The sequence below is a fragment of the Tupaia chinensis genome, unplaced genomic scaffold (assembly GCF_000334495.1).
Source record: "Tupaia chinensis unplaced genomic scaffold, TupChi_1.0 Scaffold145652_1, whole genome shotgun sequence".
Lineage (NCBI taxonomy): Eukaryota > Metazoa > Chordata > Mammalia > Scandentia > Tupaiidae > Tupaia > Tupaia belangeri.
Window position 1 is genome coordinate 1,476,362 of NW_006205509.1, and position 16,126 is coordinate 1,492,487.

At 42.8% G+C, this 16,126-nt stretch overlaps 1 protein-coding gene across 3 annotated transcripts in view; it reads left to right on the forward strand.

Annotated features, from left to right (window-relative positions):
- The window catches only part of LIMA1 (LIM domain and actin binding 1), a 118,177-nt gene that overhangs the window by 39,422 nt on the left and 62,629 nt on the right, over positions 1–16,126 (forward strand). For 2 of the 3 annotated variants that reach the window (XM_006168173.3, XM_006168176.3), the window contains exon 2: positions 10,073–10,214. In XM_006168173.3, the coding sequence (XP_006168235.1) occupies positions 10,096–10,214 (119 nt within the window). In that variant the 5' untranslated portion in view covers positions 10,073–10,095. Of the gene's footprint in view, positions 1–7,986; positions 8,007–10,072; positions 10,215–16,126 lie in introns of those variants that run through there. The other variant, XM_006168174.3, reaches the window with a different exon arrangement.

Consider the following 16,126-nt stretch of genomic DNA (forward strand, 5'->3'; position numbering starts at 1 on the left):
AGGAGAGGGACCAGCAGGTGGCATGGTGGTTAAGGGTGCTGGACTACCACACATGGCCGATTGCAGCTGGAGTCGTGGACCTGGCGGCTTACTGTCTCACTTTCTCTCTCTCTCTGGTCAAATTAAAGTAAATGATAAATAAACAAAATTAAAAAAATTCTTTTTTTTTTTTTTTTTAAAAAAAAAGGATCCCAGGAGAAGAATGGAGGAAAAGGGATTGAGGCATGGCCATGCCCCATGGGGGTGCTATTTCTCACTTTCCCTCTCACTGTCTCTCTTTCTGCAGTGCACATGTTTCCTATGGCAAAAACCTTTTTTCCTTTAGAAAAGCAACAAAGTTCTGTGGAACGAGGCTTTTTACTCTCAAGAAGTAAGTTAGAAACAAGCAGAGGCAGTACTAGAATGAAGCTTGTGATACTGGATTAGAGTCAGAAATACCAAAATGAATTTAGTTTATAAAATACCATGGCAGCTTTTGGCCTGGTGGTTGAGGTGGCTGGATACCACATGGCTGACTGTACAGTTCAAGTCCCAGACTCAGTAGCTTGGGAAACACACCAGGTGCATGTGTGTGTGCATGTGCACCGAAGGTCTAAACAGGAAGGAGAGGTGGAGGAGAGGGGATTGTGATATGGCCATGGAGGGGGTAGAGTGCTTTCTCATTTTCTCTGTCTCTCTTTCTCTCTCTTGGGTGGGCATGTGCACCCTCTGGCAAAGTTTTAAGAAACATACTTACAGATAGATGTAGAGATTAACGTGTAATGGTGTGCATACATAGGTTACCGTACATATGTGTATTTCCTCGTTCTGGCCACTGAGAGCCTAGAAGCAGTGCTATCTCAGCAGCAGTGAGCATACCTAGGGCCCAAATCTTGGTTTCTTCAGTGAAAGGAAATAGGACTTCTTGGAGAAGTGGTTGATACCAGGGCTGGGGCACAGCAACTACAAGGTGTTTATTACCAGTGATTCTTTTTATTGGAGAAACCCAAGGTGAAGAATATTGCATGTAATGCCTGACTAATGGTCTTCAAGAATTTCAGGGCAATAAAAGACGAGAAAAAGAAGGTAAGGCACTGGATCCTACATGGCCAGCTGTGCAGTTCGAGCCCTAGACTTGGCACCCTGAAAATTCTCCCAGGCACATGTATGTGTGTGCCCAAAATTGACCCTGCCCAAGGGTAGAGAGATAGGGTACCCTGAGGGGAAAGGGCTGTGGATTGAGAAAGGACAGATAGAGAAAAGCAGGGATCAGGCAGACCCAGCTTCTCTGCTGAACGCCTGAGGCCCTGAGCCCTTCTGTGCTCATTCTTTTATAAAGGAGGCAAAGCAAAGCTGCATGCTTCAGCTGTGGAGCTCCTCGTGGTTCTAAACAAGCTTCTCCTGGCCTTCTCTGGTAGAATGAGTGTTCTTGTAAACTGAACAGAAAAGGGTGACTTTATAGACAGGAAAAAGGGTAAGGAAAGCAGAAACAAAACAGAAAGTAGATTGGTTGTTCCAAAGTTACTTTTCTTGTGAAGGTTAAATCATAGGGGATTTCCTTATCATAGCAGCTAAAACTAGCTTCTTTTGAGGGTTTGGCTATTATCTCATTCTCTTAATTTCTCAGATCATGTCAACTGTTTTAGTGGTGATGTGGAAATTTAGCATGTTTGACTCCATTTTGGTTTGGTCTGTTGGACTTAGTGCATGAGCTCAGTCCAAACCAATGGGCTTCTATAAATTTAATATTTTATGTAAAATTTTCCTTCGAACGTTAAAGTGTTGTTTTTTTTTTTGGGTTTTTTTTTTTTTTGGTCTTTTTACTTAGTTGTGACTTTTGATTCATTGACATTCAAATTGGGAAGAGTCCTTGGTAGCCAACTCTATGTGCTACAACCTAATTTTTTTGAAGAGTTATTTAATTTAATTATTATTATTATTTTAAATTTGATCAGGGAGAGACAGAGAGAGAGAGGGAAAATGAAAAAGCAAACTGCCAGGTCCAGAACTTGAACCATGGTCAGCCATGTGGGAGCCCAGTGCCCCAGCCACCACACCACCTGCTGGTCTCCTTTATAATCTAATTTCTCAAAAAAAGTGTATCATTTTCTCTTAATTAGTGAGGGGTTTTTTTTCTTTCTTTTTTTTAGAGAGAATGAATTTTACTCTAGGGTACATGAGCTCATCAGAGATGACAAAGACAGAGACAGAAAGTGAGAAACCACCGCCTGTGGGGGGATGACCATGTCATAATTCCTTCTCTTTTGTTCTTTTGGGATTTGGGGCATGCATACACAGGCACCTGGTGTGAGTTTTAAACCTCCAGGCCCAGGACTCGAACCACAGTCAACTATGTCGGAGTCCAGTGATGTAACCATTACACCATCTGCTGGTCCCTTAATTAGTGAGTTTTAAAGATTGTGTACTTTGTTGTTTCTGATTTGTTGAGACTGTATTCAGGCAGCTATGCTGCTAGCACAAGAAACAATCTTAGGATCAAAAAAGAGAGAAAGGCAACCGAAATTAAATTTGTAAGGACAGGATTGGCTTTGTGGCCATAGGGAAGGCTGATCGTGGTGACAGCTCTTTTGCTTTTGTCCCAGCCTGGTTTCTGAGAGACAAATCTCTTGGTCAGGTGAGTCTATAAATGAATTTATTGGAACAGGTTTCCTGGAGCAGCTGCAGCCTCACCCTAATAGCTTGAGGAAGCAGATACCTGGGGCCAGATTTCCCAGTGAGTCACTGCCCAACCCTTACACTTTTCAAGGGCCTTTGTTCCAGAGATCTTTATCTGCAGGCCACAGTTTACCCTAGGACATTTTCGCTGGCCCACCTCAAGCTACCTGGCTTGGTAAAGGAATTGGGTGTTAGCACTGTAACTCCAACACTAATGAGCTGTTCATTTGGGGAAAATTATTGGACCTTTATGTGGCTCAGTACCTTCACTGTAAAAAAGGATATTTGGTTTCTTGGTTTCATTCTTCCTTTCTTCCCCTTCGCCTGAGGGCATGCGCTTCCCAGGGGAGCGTGTAGGTGGGGGAGAGATAAAGTAAAAAAGCATCCCCCTTCACAGTCTCTCCCTTTCTCCCTCCTATTGGAATTCGGGCATGTGTGCACTTGCACCCAGTGTATTTTTCAAGCCACTGTTCTGAGACTTGAATCGAGATCTGCCATGTGGGATCCAGCTGCTTTAATCTCCACATCACAGCCGCCCCCCACCCTCCCCTTTATATTTCCCCCTAAGAACACCCAGAAGAGAGTCAGGAGATTATGGGTGTTACTTTTCTTTTTTATCTATCTTTTTAAGTTCATTTATTTCTTTCATGAGAGAAGTGGACAGAGAGAAAGTGAGATGGAGAGAGCGAGAGAAAGGTACCCCTAACAGGGTCTTCACCACACAATCTCATGTGTGCACCTGCATGCCCAGCGAGATCTTGGGGGTGTGACCTGTGAACCTTGTACCTTCCTGTATGGCCTCAGCTTTGAGGAGCAGCAGTGTGCTAAGTTAGTTAATAAATCTGAATCTCAGTTTCTTCATCATAAATATAATAAAACGATCTTGTGGAGTTGCTGTGAAGAGATACGTGCTTGTCACAGGGTAGGGATTTCAAATATTGTTTCCTTCTGTGAGTCTGATTTCCGGCATTTGAATCTATAGTTCCTGTTGTCTATTGCTTGGGTTTTTCTTGCTGACCTGTGTCTCAGCATGTGTAAAATGGAACTTACCATTCTCCCTCTTTTTTTCTATATTTGCTCTCAGTTAATGGCATCAGCAACCTTCTCACTCAGTTTTGATGAGGCCAACTTTGATTCCTTCTCCTATCCTAAATCCATTTTATTCTAAGAACAGTCAGTTCTCTCTTCTCACCTTTCCCTAATTTAGACCTTAATTACCTCTCAACTTAGTTTTTCTTGACTAGTCTTTAGTCTTTGCTCCTTTCAGTGAGTTACATACTGCTGCAGATTAATATTTTTAAATATGATGTTCTTTTTGTTGCCTGTTTTTTTTTTTCTTTCAGAAACTTTCTGTGTTTCCCCATAGACACTGTGAGTAATCCATTACAGAGCTCTTTTCGTTGTTTTTTTTTTTTAATTTTGCTAGGGGGCACCCAGTTGCCCTCATTGAAGAGAGAAAAAGTGAGAAAACACTGCCCTCCATGGAGGACAGTAACACTGTAATCTCTTCTCCATTTTCTTTTCCAGATCTTGGGCTTGCATGTGTGCCTTGTGTTTTTCAAGCCATTGGGTCTGGTACTCAGTCATCAGCCAAGTGGGATACAGCTGCCTTAACCTCCACACCACTAACTGGCCCAGAACACTCTCTCTCTCTTTCTTTTAAGTTTATTTATTTATCTCATCCGTGAGAGAAAGGGGGTACCCCAACAAGGTCCTCACAACGTGATCCACCCCAGTCTCAGCCAGCCTTGTAGGCATGCGCGTGTAGACCCAGTGTGCTCAGGGAGTTCCCAGTGTGTGAACTCAGGACCTCTCCTAAATGCGTCCAGTTGTGTTACCAATGTGCCACTACCCAGCCCCACTACAGAGCTCTTATCTTACAAATGCGGATATTGAGGCGGTAGTAGGATTTTTGTTTGTGTTGTGTGTGTGTGTGTGTGTGTTGGTTATAAAGGTTATGTATGTTCTAAGAAATAGTACATTAAGACTAGACTGAGGGGAGGGGCAGCTGATGACGTGGTGGTTAAGGTGGCTGGATCCCACTGCGTGGTTCATGTCCTGGTCCTAGCAGAATGAAGGAAAAGAGATTACAGCATGGCCATTTCTCCTGGTGGGTGATTTCTCACTTTCTCTCTCTCTTTTGTCTTTCTCCAGTGAGCACACATGTCTTATAGCAAAAATTATTTTAAAGAAAATGTTAAGACCAGACCTTGGGGCCAGCCAGTGGAGGGGTGGTTAAGGCAGCTGGGTCCCACATAACCAACTGAGTAATTTGAGTCTCAGACCTGGTGGCTTGAAAAACATGTCAGGCACGTGTGCATGTGTACCCAAAAATCCCAAAAGGAGAGTGGAAGGAAGGGATTTTGGCATGGCCATCCTCCTACACGGTGATCCCCCCGCCCCCGCCTCTCTCTGCCTCTCTCCAGCAAGTGCACATGCCTTATGGCAAAAACTGAAGAAAAAAAAAAAAAAAAGGGAAAAACACAGACTAGACCTCATCCCTCCTTCCTTACAGATTAATTCATCCACTCTTGGAATATAGTCCAATGTTAGCATAGTTTTCAAGGCTCTTCCCAGTCTAGCCCTATTCTTTCTTTTCCTCCCATATCTTCAACTTCTCTGGCACCTAGAGTCTCACTCCCTAAAGGTGATAATGCAGTTCCTCCTAGCCAAGATTATTTTCCCCTTCTTTCCCTCACTTTGTTGAAAATCTGCCCCTTCTGAAGGTCCCATGTCAATCCTATGTCTTTTTCTTTCTCTTCTATCAAGGCAGAAAATCAGGTGCTGCATGCCTAGGCCACTCACTGCCCTGCACACCTCTGCCTTGCGCTTCTCCACCTGAGCAGGAGCTTCTCCCTGCATCTTGTAGGAAGCAGTTATGTGGTGGGACCAGCAGGTGGTATGGTGGCTAAGGGCGCTGGACTCCCACTTGGCCGACTGCAGTTCGAGTCCCGGATGTGGTGACTTGCTTTTGCATGCTCTCTCTCTCTCTCACTATCACTTTCTGGTCAAATTAAAATAAATAAGTGGATAAATAAAGTTAAATAACATAACTCTTAAAACAAACAAACAAACAAACAAAAGCATGTGGTGACTTTAACCTTTGCCTGTTTCATTAGGTACATGTCACACTGCCGAGAAATAACAGTATGATTCTGCCAACAGAAATGTGTCAGGTTCAGAGCCACTGTATTCCTTCAGTGTAAGGTGCACTTTTCTGGCCTTAGATGTTCTGACCTTCTTTTGTTTTCTAGCTGAGAGTAATTAAAACTATAGATTTATACCTGGGAATTAACTTCTTTTTCTTTACCATACTCACTCCTGAAATAATGCTTTTTCCTTTGTTATGAACAGATTTGAGAATGCATCCTGTTTATTTTTTCCCCTTTGATCCAGAATTGATCGCTGTAGAAAAATTGACAGTATTGGGACCAGCAGTTGGCATAATGGCTATGTTGCTGGACTCCCATGTAGTTGACTGCGGTTTGAGTCCTGAACCCGGTGGCTTAAATTCACACTGGGTGTATGTGTGTGCATGCCCAAAATCCTGAGAGAAGAATGGAGAAGGGATTGTGGTGTAGCCATCCCCCGGGGGGACGATTTCTTGCTTTCTGTCTCTTATCTTTCTGGTGAGTGCACACTCCCTTTAGCAAAAACCTCAAAAAAAAAAAATTGACCATATTTACATCCACACCTACATTGGAAGCATAATTGTACCTAATAATATCTTTTCTTTCTTTTTTTTTTTTTTTTTTTTTTTTTAATTCTATGTCTACTCCTGACTCCTACTAGAAGAATGTCTTTTTGGGTCCAGCAGGTGGCATGGTGGTTAAGGTGCTGAACACTCCCACATGGCCGCTGTGGTTTGAGTCCCAGACATGGTGACTTGCTCACCTACATTGGAAGCATAATTGTACCTAATAATATCTTTTCTTTCTTTTTTTTTTTTTTTTTTTTTTTTTAATTCTATGTCTACTCCTGACTCCTACTAGAAGAATGTCTTTTTGGGTCCAGCAGGTGGCATGGTGGTTAAGGTGCTGAACACTCCCACATGGCCGCTGTGGTTTGAGTCCCAGACATGGTGACTTGCTTTCTTACTCTCTTTCTCTCTGTGTGTCTCTTCCTGGTCAAATGAAAAGAAATGAATGATAAATAAAATTAAATAAATAATTCTTCTTTTTTTTTTGGAGAGTTGTTTTTTTTTTTTTTTTTTTGCTTTAGAGCGCATGCGCTCGCCAGACAGAGAGAGACGTAGAGACAGAAAGCGAGAAATCACCCCCCAGGGGGGATGGCCATGCCGCAATTCCTTCTCCATTCTCCTCTTGGGATCTTGGGCATGCACGCACATGTGCCCAACGTGAGTTTAAGCCACTGGGTCCAGGACTCGAACTACGGTCTACTACATGGGAGTCCAGTGACATGGTCATTATGCCAGCTTCTGGTCCCCCCCAAAGCATCTTTTAAACTTGCCTTAAAGGGTCATTATTATGGTTTTATATGATTAAGATTAGCTGAATTTTTTGTTGCTTTATCTTTTCTCCTTTGAGAAAGGGCTGACAGTGTTTGGTGTGTTCATCAGTTACAAACTAGAAAGCAGATAAATAGGTATCATATATTATTTGTTAAATTTAGGTTTATTTCAAAGAACATGTGTAGAATTAAGGTCACTTTGTCCAGGAAAAAGAGATAATATAAAAAACATAACATTTATTGCTTACTTATTCTATATCAGGGTCTTTTCTTCTTTATCTATTCCTCATAAGAGTAGCAGGAAATGAGTACCATTATTATGGATGAGAAATCTAAGTTTTAGTTAAAGACATTCAGCTTTAAGTGATGAGGCCAGTGCTCACACTTAGACATACCTGTCTCTAATACCATAACTCATTACCATTAGAGGGTACTGTGTTGCCTTCCAGCACAGGATTAAGACAAATAAATAAACAAAAGCAACAAAGTTAATCTTGTCTTCAGACCGTGCTTTACTTGGAAGAACAAGTACTACATGTGGGAAAGTAGGTGTCTTTTAGGTTGCTTGTCACTTCCTTTGCATCTCAGGGCTTTTAATGTGAAATGGCCTCCCGGGCTGCTTGGTTTAAGCACACAGGGTTCTAGTGTTGTCAAGGCTGTTGGAAGGGGTACCTGACAAACCATAGGTTCTACCAGGTCTGTTAGACTCTGTGGTTGTCAAGAGACTTGCAGGTAGTACCTTAATCTATATTTTTCACTCTTTAAATAAGTAACCTACTGACTCGTGTCTAATCTCACCTGTTCTGGACAAAGGTTGGAACTCCTTTGGTAATTACGGGAATAAAACAACCCAACAATCCAGATTGATGGTTAGAAACTAGGTGAGTCAAGGGTGTGTGGCTATATGTATTCTCTGACTTGAAAATATTTTTAAAAAGACTTTTATTTTAGAGATTTTACCTCCTAGATTTAAAAATTATACTTCTTTCAGTTGTTAAAAGGCTTTAAAATAATAGGAACTAATATTCACATGTACTTTTTTAAAAGAATGATTTATTTAATTTTATTTATTCATTCATTCATTTTTTAATTTGACCAGAGAGAGACACAAAGAGAAAGAGATGGAGGAGGGAAAGTGAGAAAGCAAGCCACCAGGTCTAGGACTCGAACCGTGGTCAACCATGTGGGAGTGTCCAGTGCCTTAACCACCATGCCACCTGCTGGTCCCATATTCATATGTACTTAAAATACTTTTTTTTTTTTGCTATAGGGCTCATGCACTTGCCAAAGATGGGGGTAGGGTGGGGTAGGGTGGAGTAGGTGGAGAGGTTGTGGGGCATTGGCAGGGGTGGTGTGTGAGAAATCATCCCCAGGAGATGGCCACACACTATTCCCTTTTCCTCCATTCTCCTCTCAAGATTTTCGGCATGCACACACCCACACCTGGTGTGTTTCTAAAGCTTCCATGTCTGAGTTTGAACTGTTCAATTAGCTATGAGGGATTCATCTGCCTTAACCACCATGTCACCAGCTGGCCCCAAAATACTTAAAAAAAAAAAAGTTTTATGGGGCCAGCAGGTGGCATGATGGTTAAGAGCACTGGACTCCCACATGGCTGACCGCAGTTTGAGTCCTGGAACCAGTGGCTTGCTTTCTCACTTTCTCTCCCTCTCTCTGTCTCTCTCTATCTCTTGTCAAATTTAAATAAATACATAATAAATAAAGTTAAATAAAGTAATTTTTAAAAAAAATTTGCTGTTGGATGTATCTGCTCACTAAAGAGATACAAGAAGAAAGAGAAAGTCAGAAGGCACCCCCCTCCAGAGGCATGACCACACTGCAGTCCCTTCTCCACTCTCCTCTCTCGATTTTGGGCATGTACATATACATACATGGTTGTTTTTCAAGCTGCCATATGTGGAACTCGAACTGTGCAGTTGCCTATGTGGGATCCAGCCACCATAACTACCATGCCACTGGCTGGCCTCAAATTTTTTAAATACTACTCTAAAGTGCCTAGTATCTTTAAAATAGCTTTTAAAATCCATATCAAAACCCTACAGGGGCCAGAAGGTGATACAGAGGTTAAGGCGGCTGTATCCCATAGGACTGACTATGCAGTTCGAGTCCTAGATCCAGCAGCTTGAAAACCATGCTGGGTGTGTGTGCATGAATGCCTGAAACCCTAAGAGAATAGAGGAGAAGGGACTGCGGCATGGCCATCCTCTTTGAGGAGGGGTGATTTCTCGTCTCACTTTCCATTTTTCTCGCTCTGTCTTGATAGCAAGTGCACATGCCTTATATAGCAACAAAGCAAAACAAAACTATAAAAATATAAGTAAATCTCCTCATTTTACAGCCAAAGAAGCTTAGACTGAAAAGATTACAAAATTTGTTCAAAGCAGCAAAGTTATGATTTCACCCACATCTGGGTCACCTTAAAGCTCTTGCCCTATTTATTCCGCCATGCAGTGTCCTCCACATCCAGAGACCAGTGCTTCAGTGCTTGGGGAGAGAGGGCAGCCGAAAGAAACTTGGATGTAGGTAGGACCTAATTTGGACCAGGCTCTACTGAGATGCTGATCGTGCCTCCCCTGGGATGTAATTCAGAAGAGGGGACCATTTTGCAATAATTGCAACTTTGGAACAGATTTAAGTTCAGGGAAAGGCCGGCTGATATTTGCACAGTGGGGACAGTCATAAAATGATGGAACTGGAAGGGACCTTAGAGATTATCTAGTCTGACCTTCTCCTTTTTCAGGAAACTACATCCAAAAGATACTGAATCATTTGACCATGGTTACACAGTGTTTGGGAGAACCAGTGGAGGAGTGTTGTCTGCTCATTTAGGGCCCTCTGCTTTCTCGCTTCTACCACCCTGTACCAATATTTGGTTGCTGGAAAATCCTCTCCTATGTCTAATGTTCTGACTTTCTTTATTGCATAGGTATTTTGGAATCTGTAGACAAGATGGAATCAACTCCATTTGATAGACGGCAATGGACTTCACTGTCACTGAGAGTAACGGCCAAAGAACTTTCTCTTGTCAACAAGAATAAGTCATCGGCTATTGTAGAAATATTCTCCAAGTAAGTGCTGATCCTGGTCCAAAAGGACCATCTGTCTTGAGCACACATCACCACCTGTCAGGGAAATCAGTGGAGAAAGTACCTGATGTAAAATGGCTTTATTGTGTCCCTATTGGATTTTTTTTTTTTTTTTTTGAGAGGTTTTTGCTATAGGGTGCGTGTGCTCGCCAGAAAGACAGAGAGAGACAGAGAGACAGAAAGCGAGTAAGCACCCTTGGGGGGATGGCCACACTGCAATCCCTTCTCCATTCTCCTCTTGGGATCTTGGGAATGTATACACATGCGCCCGGTGTGAGTTTAAGCCACCGGGTCCGGTACTCAAACCGCAGTCGACTACACGGGAGTCCAGCAACATAGCCATTAACAGAGTTGCTGGTCCCGCTACTGGATATTTTTTAAGAATTATTTTTAATTTTATTTTTGATTATTAATATTTTAATTTGACCAGAGAGAGACAGAGTGAGAGGGAAAGTGAGAAAGCAAGCCGCCGGGTCCAGGACTCAAAACTGTGGTCAGCTGTGTGGCATTCAGCATCTCAACCACCAGGCCACCTCCTGGCCCCCCTACTGGATTTTAAGCACTATACAAAATACTGTGGAGAACAAGGATGATAATAATCAGAGGACATGTTCTTTATCTTTGAATTTTTAGTTGGGTAAAGAAAAAGTTGCAAACGAAAGATAATTATAAAACATAATTATAAAGCAAAACGTTAGCAAATCCTAAATGAATAGGAGTAAGAACTGGATACAGAATAAGAGTGAGAATGGGAGAGAAAGAGTAGCCATAACAAATAGAAGCTAATCAAGAAGATCTTCTAGTTGAGATGAGTTTTTCTTTGTTGTTTTGTTTGCTTTTTGCCTGAAGGGTGCAAGTGCATGCTAGTGCCTGCACCCTTTAGGCAAAAACAGGAGACAGAGGGAAAGGGAGAGGGAAGTCTAGCCGTAATCCCTTCTCCTCCATTTTTCCATCTTGTTGAGATTTGGCCACGCATGCACATGTGCCCGGGATGTTTTACAAGCCACTGGGGCGGGGATTTGAACTGTGCCATAGGCCATAGGGGATCTGGTTCCCTTACACACTGGGCGTTGGGGCTAGCCCTTGAGATGATCTATGTCTCTATCTCTATATATATGATGCATATACATATAGCTGGCTATTTAAATTAAATAACTTTTTTTTTTTCCAGCTTTGCTATGGGGCACATGTGCTTGCCAGAGAAAGAAAGTGAGAAATCACCTTTCCAGGGTGATGGCCACCCCACAATCTCCTCTCTATTCTCCTCTTGGGATTTTGTGCACTCATGCATGTATACCTGGTGTGATTTTCAGGCTGCCAGATCTGGGACTCGAACCATGCAGTTGGCCAACATCTAACACCTTAATCACTACACTACCGGGTGGCCCCGATTTTAAAAAACATTTATTAAATTTTATTTATTATTATTTTTTAATCTGACCAGAGAGACACACGGATTGAGAGAGAGGGAGGAAGTAAGAAAGCAAGCCGCCAGTTCTGGGACTCAAACCGTGGTCGGCCATGTGAAAGTTTAGCTCCTCAACTACCGTGCAACCTGCTAGTCCTGTTAACGATGACAATTTTTATTTTGCTTATGAATCTCCAGCCCCGGAAGGGCTTATTTCTACTCTGCTCTGCTCTGCTCAGCATCAGCCAGTGTAACTCAAAGGCTGGGGGGCCGTAGTCATCTAAAGCCTCATTCACTCACAAGTCAGGTGGTTGTTGTTGGCCGTCATCTGGGATCTCAGCTGGGGCCATGGTTGGAACACCTACACGTGGCCAGTACATGTGACTTCTTGGCTTGGTGGCTGTGTTCCCAGGGCAAGCGTCCAGAGAGAGGGAGAGAGAGAACAATGGAAGAAGGGAGTTACAAGTTCTTTGCTTTTTATGACCTAGTCTTGGAAGTCATACACTGTCACTTTTGCTACATTCTTTTCATTAGGTAGTGAGTCACTTAGGGCCAGCAGGTGGCATGGTAGTTGGGGTGCTGGATTCCCACACGGCCAAAGGCAGTTTGGTTCTTGGACCCAATTGCTTGAAAATCACAACAAATAAATAGATAAATAAATGTTTAAAAAAAGAAGAAGTGAGTCACTAAGCCTGGTTCATATTGAGGAAGAGGAGAATTCGACTCCACCCTCTGACAGGAGGAATGTCAAAGATTTTTCTGTTCATGTTTTAAAACCATCTTGTATGACTTCCCAGACCCCTCCTTTAAGGATTCCAATTTGATGTGTCTGGGATGGGGCCCAGGAATTTGTGTTTTTAACAAGTAACCTAGGTGATGTTTTTTACCTCCAGGGAAAATTAGAAAAAAACTGGTGGTAGAAGAAACAGACCTGTGAAATCGAAGCAGTGAACTTGAACATGAAGCAAATGAATAAGGTTTAAGATAAGGGTTTTAAGCAAAAGACTGTGGAAGATGAACATGAGTAAGGGAATAGAAAAGCAAGCAGTCTGGCACAGAGAAATTAAAAGAAGAGACTGGTAGAGTTCAGTTAGGGCCAAATGGTGAAAGGCCTCGAATGTTATGCTAAGGTTAGGATTTATTTAGATAAACAGTGATGCAATTGGAAGTTTTCGTGCAGGGCGAGTGACATGACCAGACTTGTATGTTAGAAAGATGCTTCTGGCAACAGTGTAAAAAATATATTGGAGAGCTGACAGATTGATAGCATGGAGACCATTTATGAGGCTCTCTTGGGAACCAGAGTGAAAGCTGCTGGGGAGGGGGCAGCAGGAGGAAGAGAAGGGTATGAGACAGTGTTGAGATATGATTAATGGGACTTGGAAACTCCCTATTCTGCAGAGAAACTTCACTACATTCTTACCCTTTTCACCCTCCTTCGCCCCACCTGTCTTTAACTAAACTTGGCCTTCCCTCGACATGTATTCTGTCCCTGAATAGTGGCTGCCTGCTCTTTCTGCACACAGTTCCCTGAAATATTGGGGCCAGGAGTCAGGGTTGCTGTTCTACATTTCCAGCATTGTTTCCCATCTGTTGTTTTTCTTTTTCTTTCTTTCTTTCTTTTTTTTTTTAAGAATTGTTTTCTTTAACTTTATGTCTTTATTTATATTTGACCAGAAAGGGAGGGGGTGGGGAGAGAGAGAAAGAGAGAGAGGGAGAGAGAGAGAGAAAGATATGGAAAGTGAGAAAGCAAACCACCAGGTCCGGGACTTGAACTGTGGACTGACCATGTTGGAGTCCAGCACCCTTAATGACCATGCTACCTGCTGGCCCCCATCTATTGGTTTTCGTGCCTGCTTCTGATGTGTTGAACCTGTGCTTTGAGTCTTACATCCAGCTATACCATCTGTCTCTTACCCTCCTGCTCACTGCAGTGGTGTGCTAGCCTCTAGGCCAGGCACGCTGCTTTCACTGGAGTCACTACTTCCAGCATAATTTTCTTCCCAGCATTCCTCACGGAGGGTGCTGTTGGCATTTTGGATGATCTTCCTTGCACAGGCTATTCATCATCTGACCTCCTCCAAGTACAGGTGGCACCCCCCTAACATTATGACAACCAAAAAAGAATAAAAGGGTGAAGGAGAAAATCCAAGAAGATTCTCACACATTTCCAAATGTCCCCTGAGATCAGAGGTACCCTAGTGAAGAGTCACTGGTCCAATCAATGACCTGTGTGATACTTTGGACTTTAAATTTCTTGATTTCCTCTACTTTTCAACCTGCATGTTGTCTTTCATGCCCCTGCCTCCAGTCTCAACCTTATCCTCACTCAGAATCCTCTGAAATGGTGCATTTGGACACCTCCTCTCTGGTGAGAACCTCCTGTTCTTTTACTTATTCCACTCCCTTAGTCCCACTGTCTGCACTTTGACCTCACCTGGATACCCAGCCCCTGGGTGTCAGGCCCTGTCCTCGCTTCACTTCCTTCCCTGCTCACCTCAGTCACTTCAGTGCAGCTCTCACCTCGTCCTCAGTGTCTTTCTGACCCCTTATTCTGTCATTGTCCAGCCCAGCCAGTTCTCACAAGGTTTGGAGACTTGTAGTGGCCGTGATGAGAGGAAGTTGGAAAAGACTGGTCATCTTAGGAGCTTTCTTACCTTCCAAACAGGAAGTGCAGAGGGACTCTAAAGGTCACCTTCTCATAGCATGTGGACTAGTTGCCTTTTCTTCATGAAGGTTATAAGGGAAAATGGGGATTAAGCAAAACTATAAATCCTAAACCCACTAATCAGAATCAGTGTGCCAGGCACCATGCTTGACTCTTGATAGAAATACCTACAGAAGGGCCGCCTGGTGATCTGGTGGTAAAGGTGGTGCTGGATCCCAAATGTCCAACTGTGTGGTTTGAGTCCTACCCAGTAGCTTGAAAAACATGCTGGGTGTGGGGCAGCAGGGGGGGTAGTAGTTAAGGCACTGGACTCCCATATGGCTGACCATGGTTCAAGTCCCAGACCTGACAGCTTGAAACTCACGCCAGGTGCATGTGCGTGTGGGCCCAAAGCCTTGAGAAGGATGTAAGAGAAGGGATTGCAGTGTGGCCATCCCCGCTGGGGGTGTTTTTTCATTTTCTGTCTCTCTGTCTCCTTCTGTCTCCCCAGTGAGTGTATAGACTCTGTAGCAAAAATATCTCAAAAAGCAAACAAACAGAACAACAACAACAAACTAGGTGTGTGTGCCCCAAATGCTGAAAACAGAAATGAGGGAGAAGGAATTGTGGCATGACCATGTCTTATGGGGGAGGGTTGCTTTCTCACGTTCTCTCTGTCTCTCTTCCAGCAAGCACATGCACCCTCTACCAAAATTAAAAAATAAATAAATAAATAAAAATACTCACAGTAGTCTTCTATTATCTGCAAGTGATGTATTCTTTTTTATTTTTTATTTATTTATTTATTTTTGCTACAGGGCACATGCACTCGCCAGGCAGACAGAGAGAGACAGAGAGACAGAAAGCGAGAAATCACCCCCCAGGAGGGATGGCCATGCCGCAATCCCTTCTCCTCCATTCTCCTCTCGGGATCTTGGGCACGCACGCACACATGCGCCTGGCGTGAGTTTAAGCCACCAGGTCTGGGACTCAAACTGCAGTCGACTATGTGGGAGTCCAGCGACATAGCCATTACGCTAACTGCTGGTCCCGCAAGTGATGTATTCTAAGACACCCTTCTGGATGCCTGAAACTGTGGAGTGGATAGTTCTGAGCCCTACATATATCCTACATATAAAGGGACTTCAAAAAGTTCATGGAAAAAGGGAATGAAGTATAGGTTTATTTTAGTGCAAAAAAAAATCGAAATCCATGCATTTTTTCATAGTATATATTTTCCATGATTTTTATTTATTTATTTTAGATTTTTGCCATAAGGCACATGTACTCACTGGAGAGAGAGACAAAGAGGGACAAAAAATGAGAAATCATCCCCCAGGAGGGATGGTCACATTACCATTCCATCTCCTTCATTCTCCTCTTGGGATTTTGGGCATACGTGCCTGTCATGTTGTTTTCAAGCCACTGGTGTGGGACTTGAACCATGGAATCAGCCATGTGGAACCCAGCATCCCAACCACTACGTTGCCTGCTGTCCTCCATGAACTTTTTGAATATTTCCTATATGCTATGTTTTTTTCTATACATTTATATTTATGATGGAATTTAACTTACAAGTTAGACATAGTAAGAGATTAACAACAATAATAAAATAGAACAACTATAGCAATATACTGTAATAAACAATATGTGAATGTGGTCTGTCTCTGTCTCCCTCAAAATTTCTTATTTTACTATACTCATTTATTTTGGATCACTGTTGATCACAGGCAACTGAAATTGAGAAAAGTAAAGCTGTGGATAGGAGAGGACTACTCGATTTACTGTTTCTTTTTTTTTTTTTTTTTAAGAATGTTTTTTTTGGGCCACGCCAGGGGC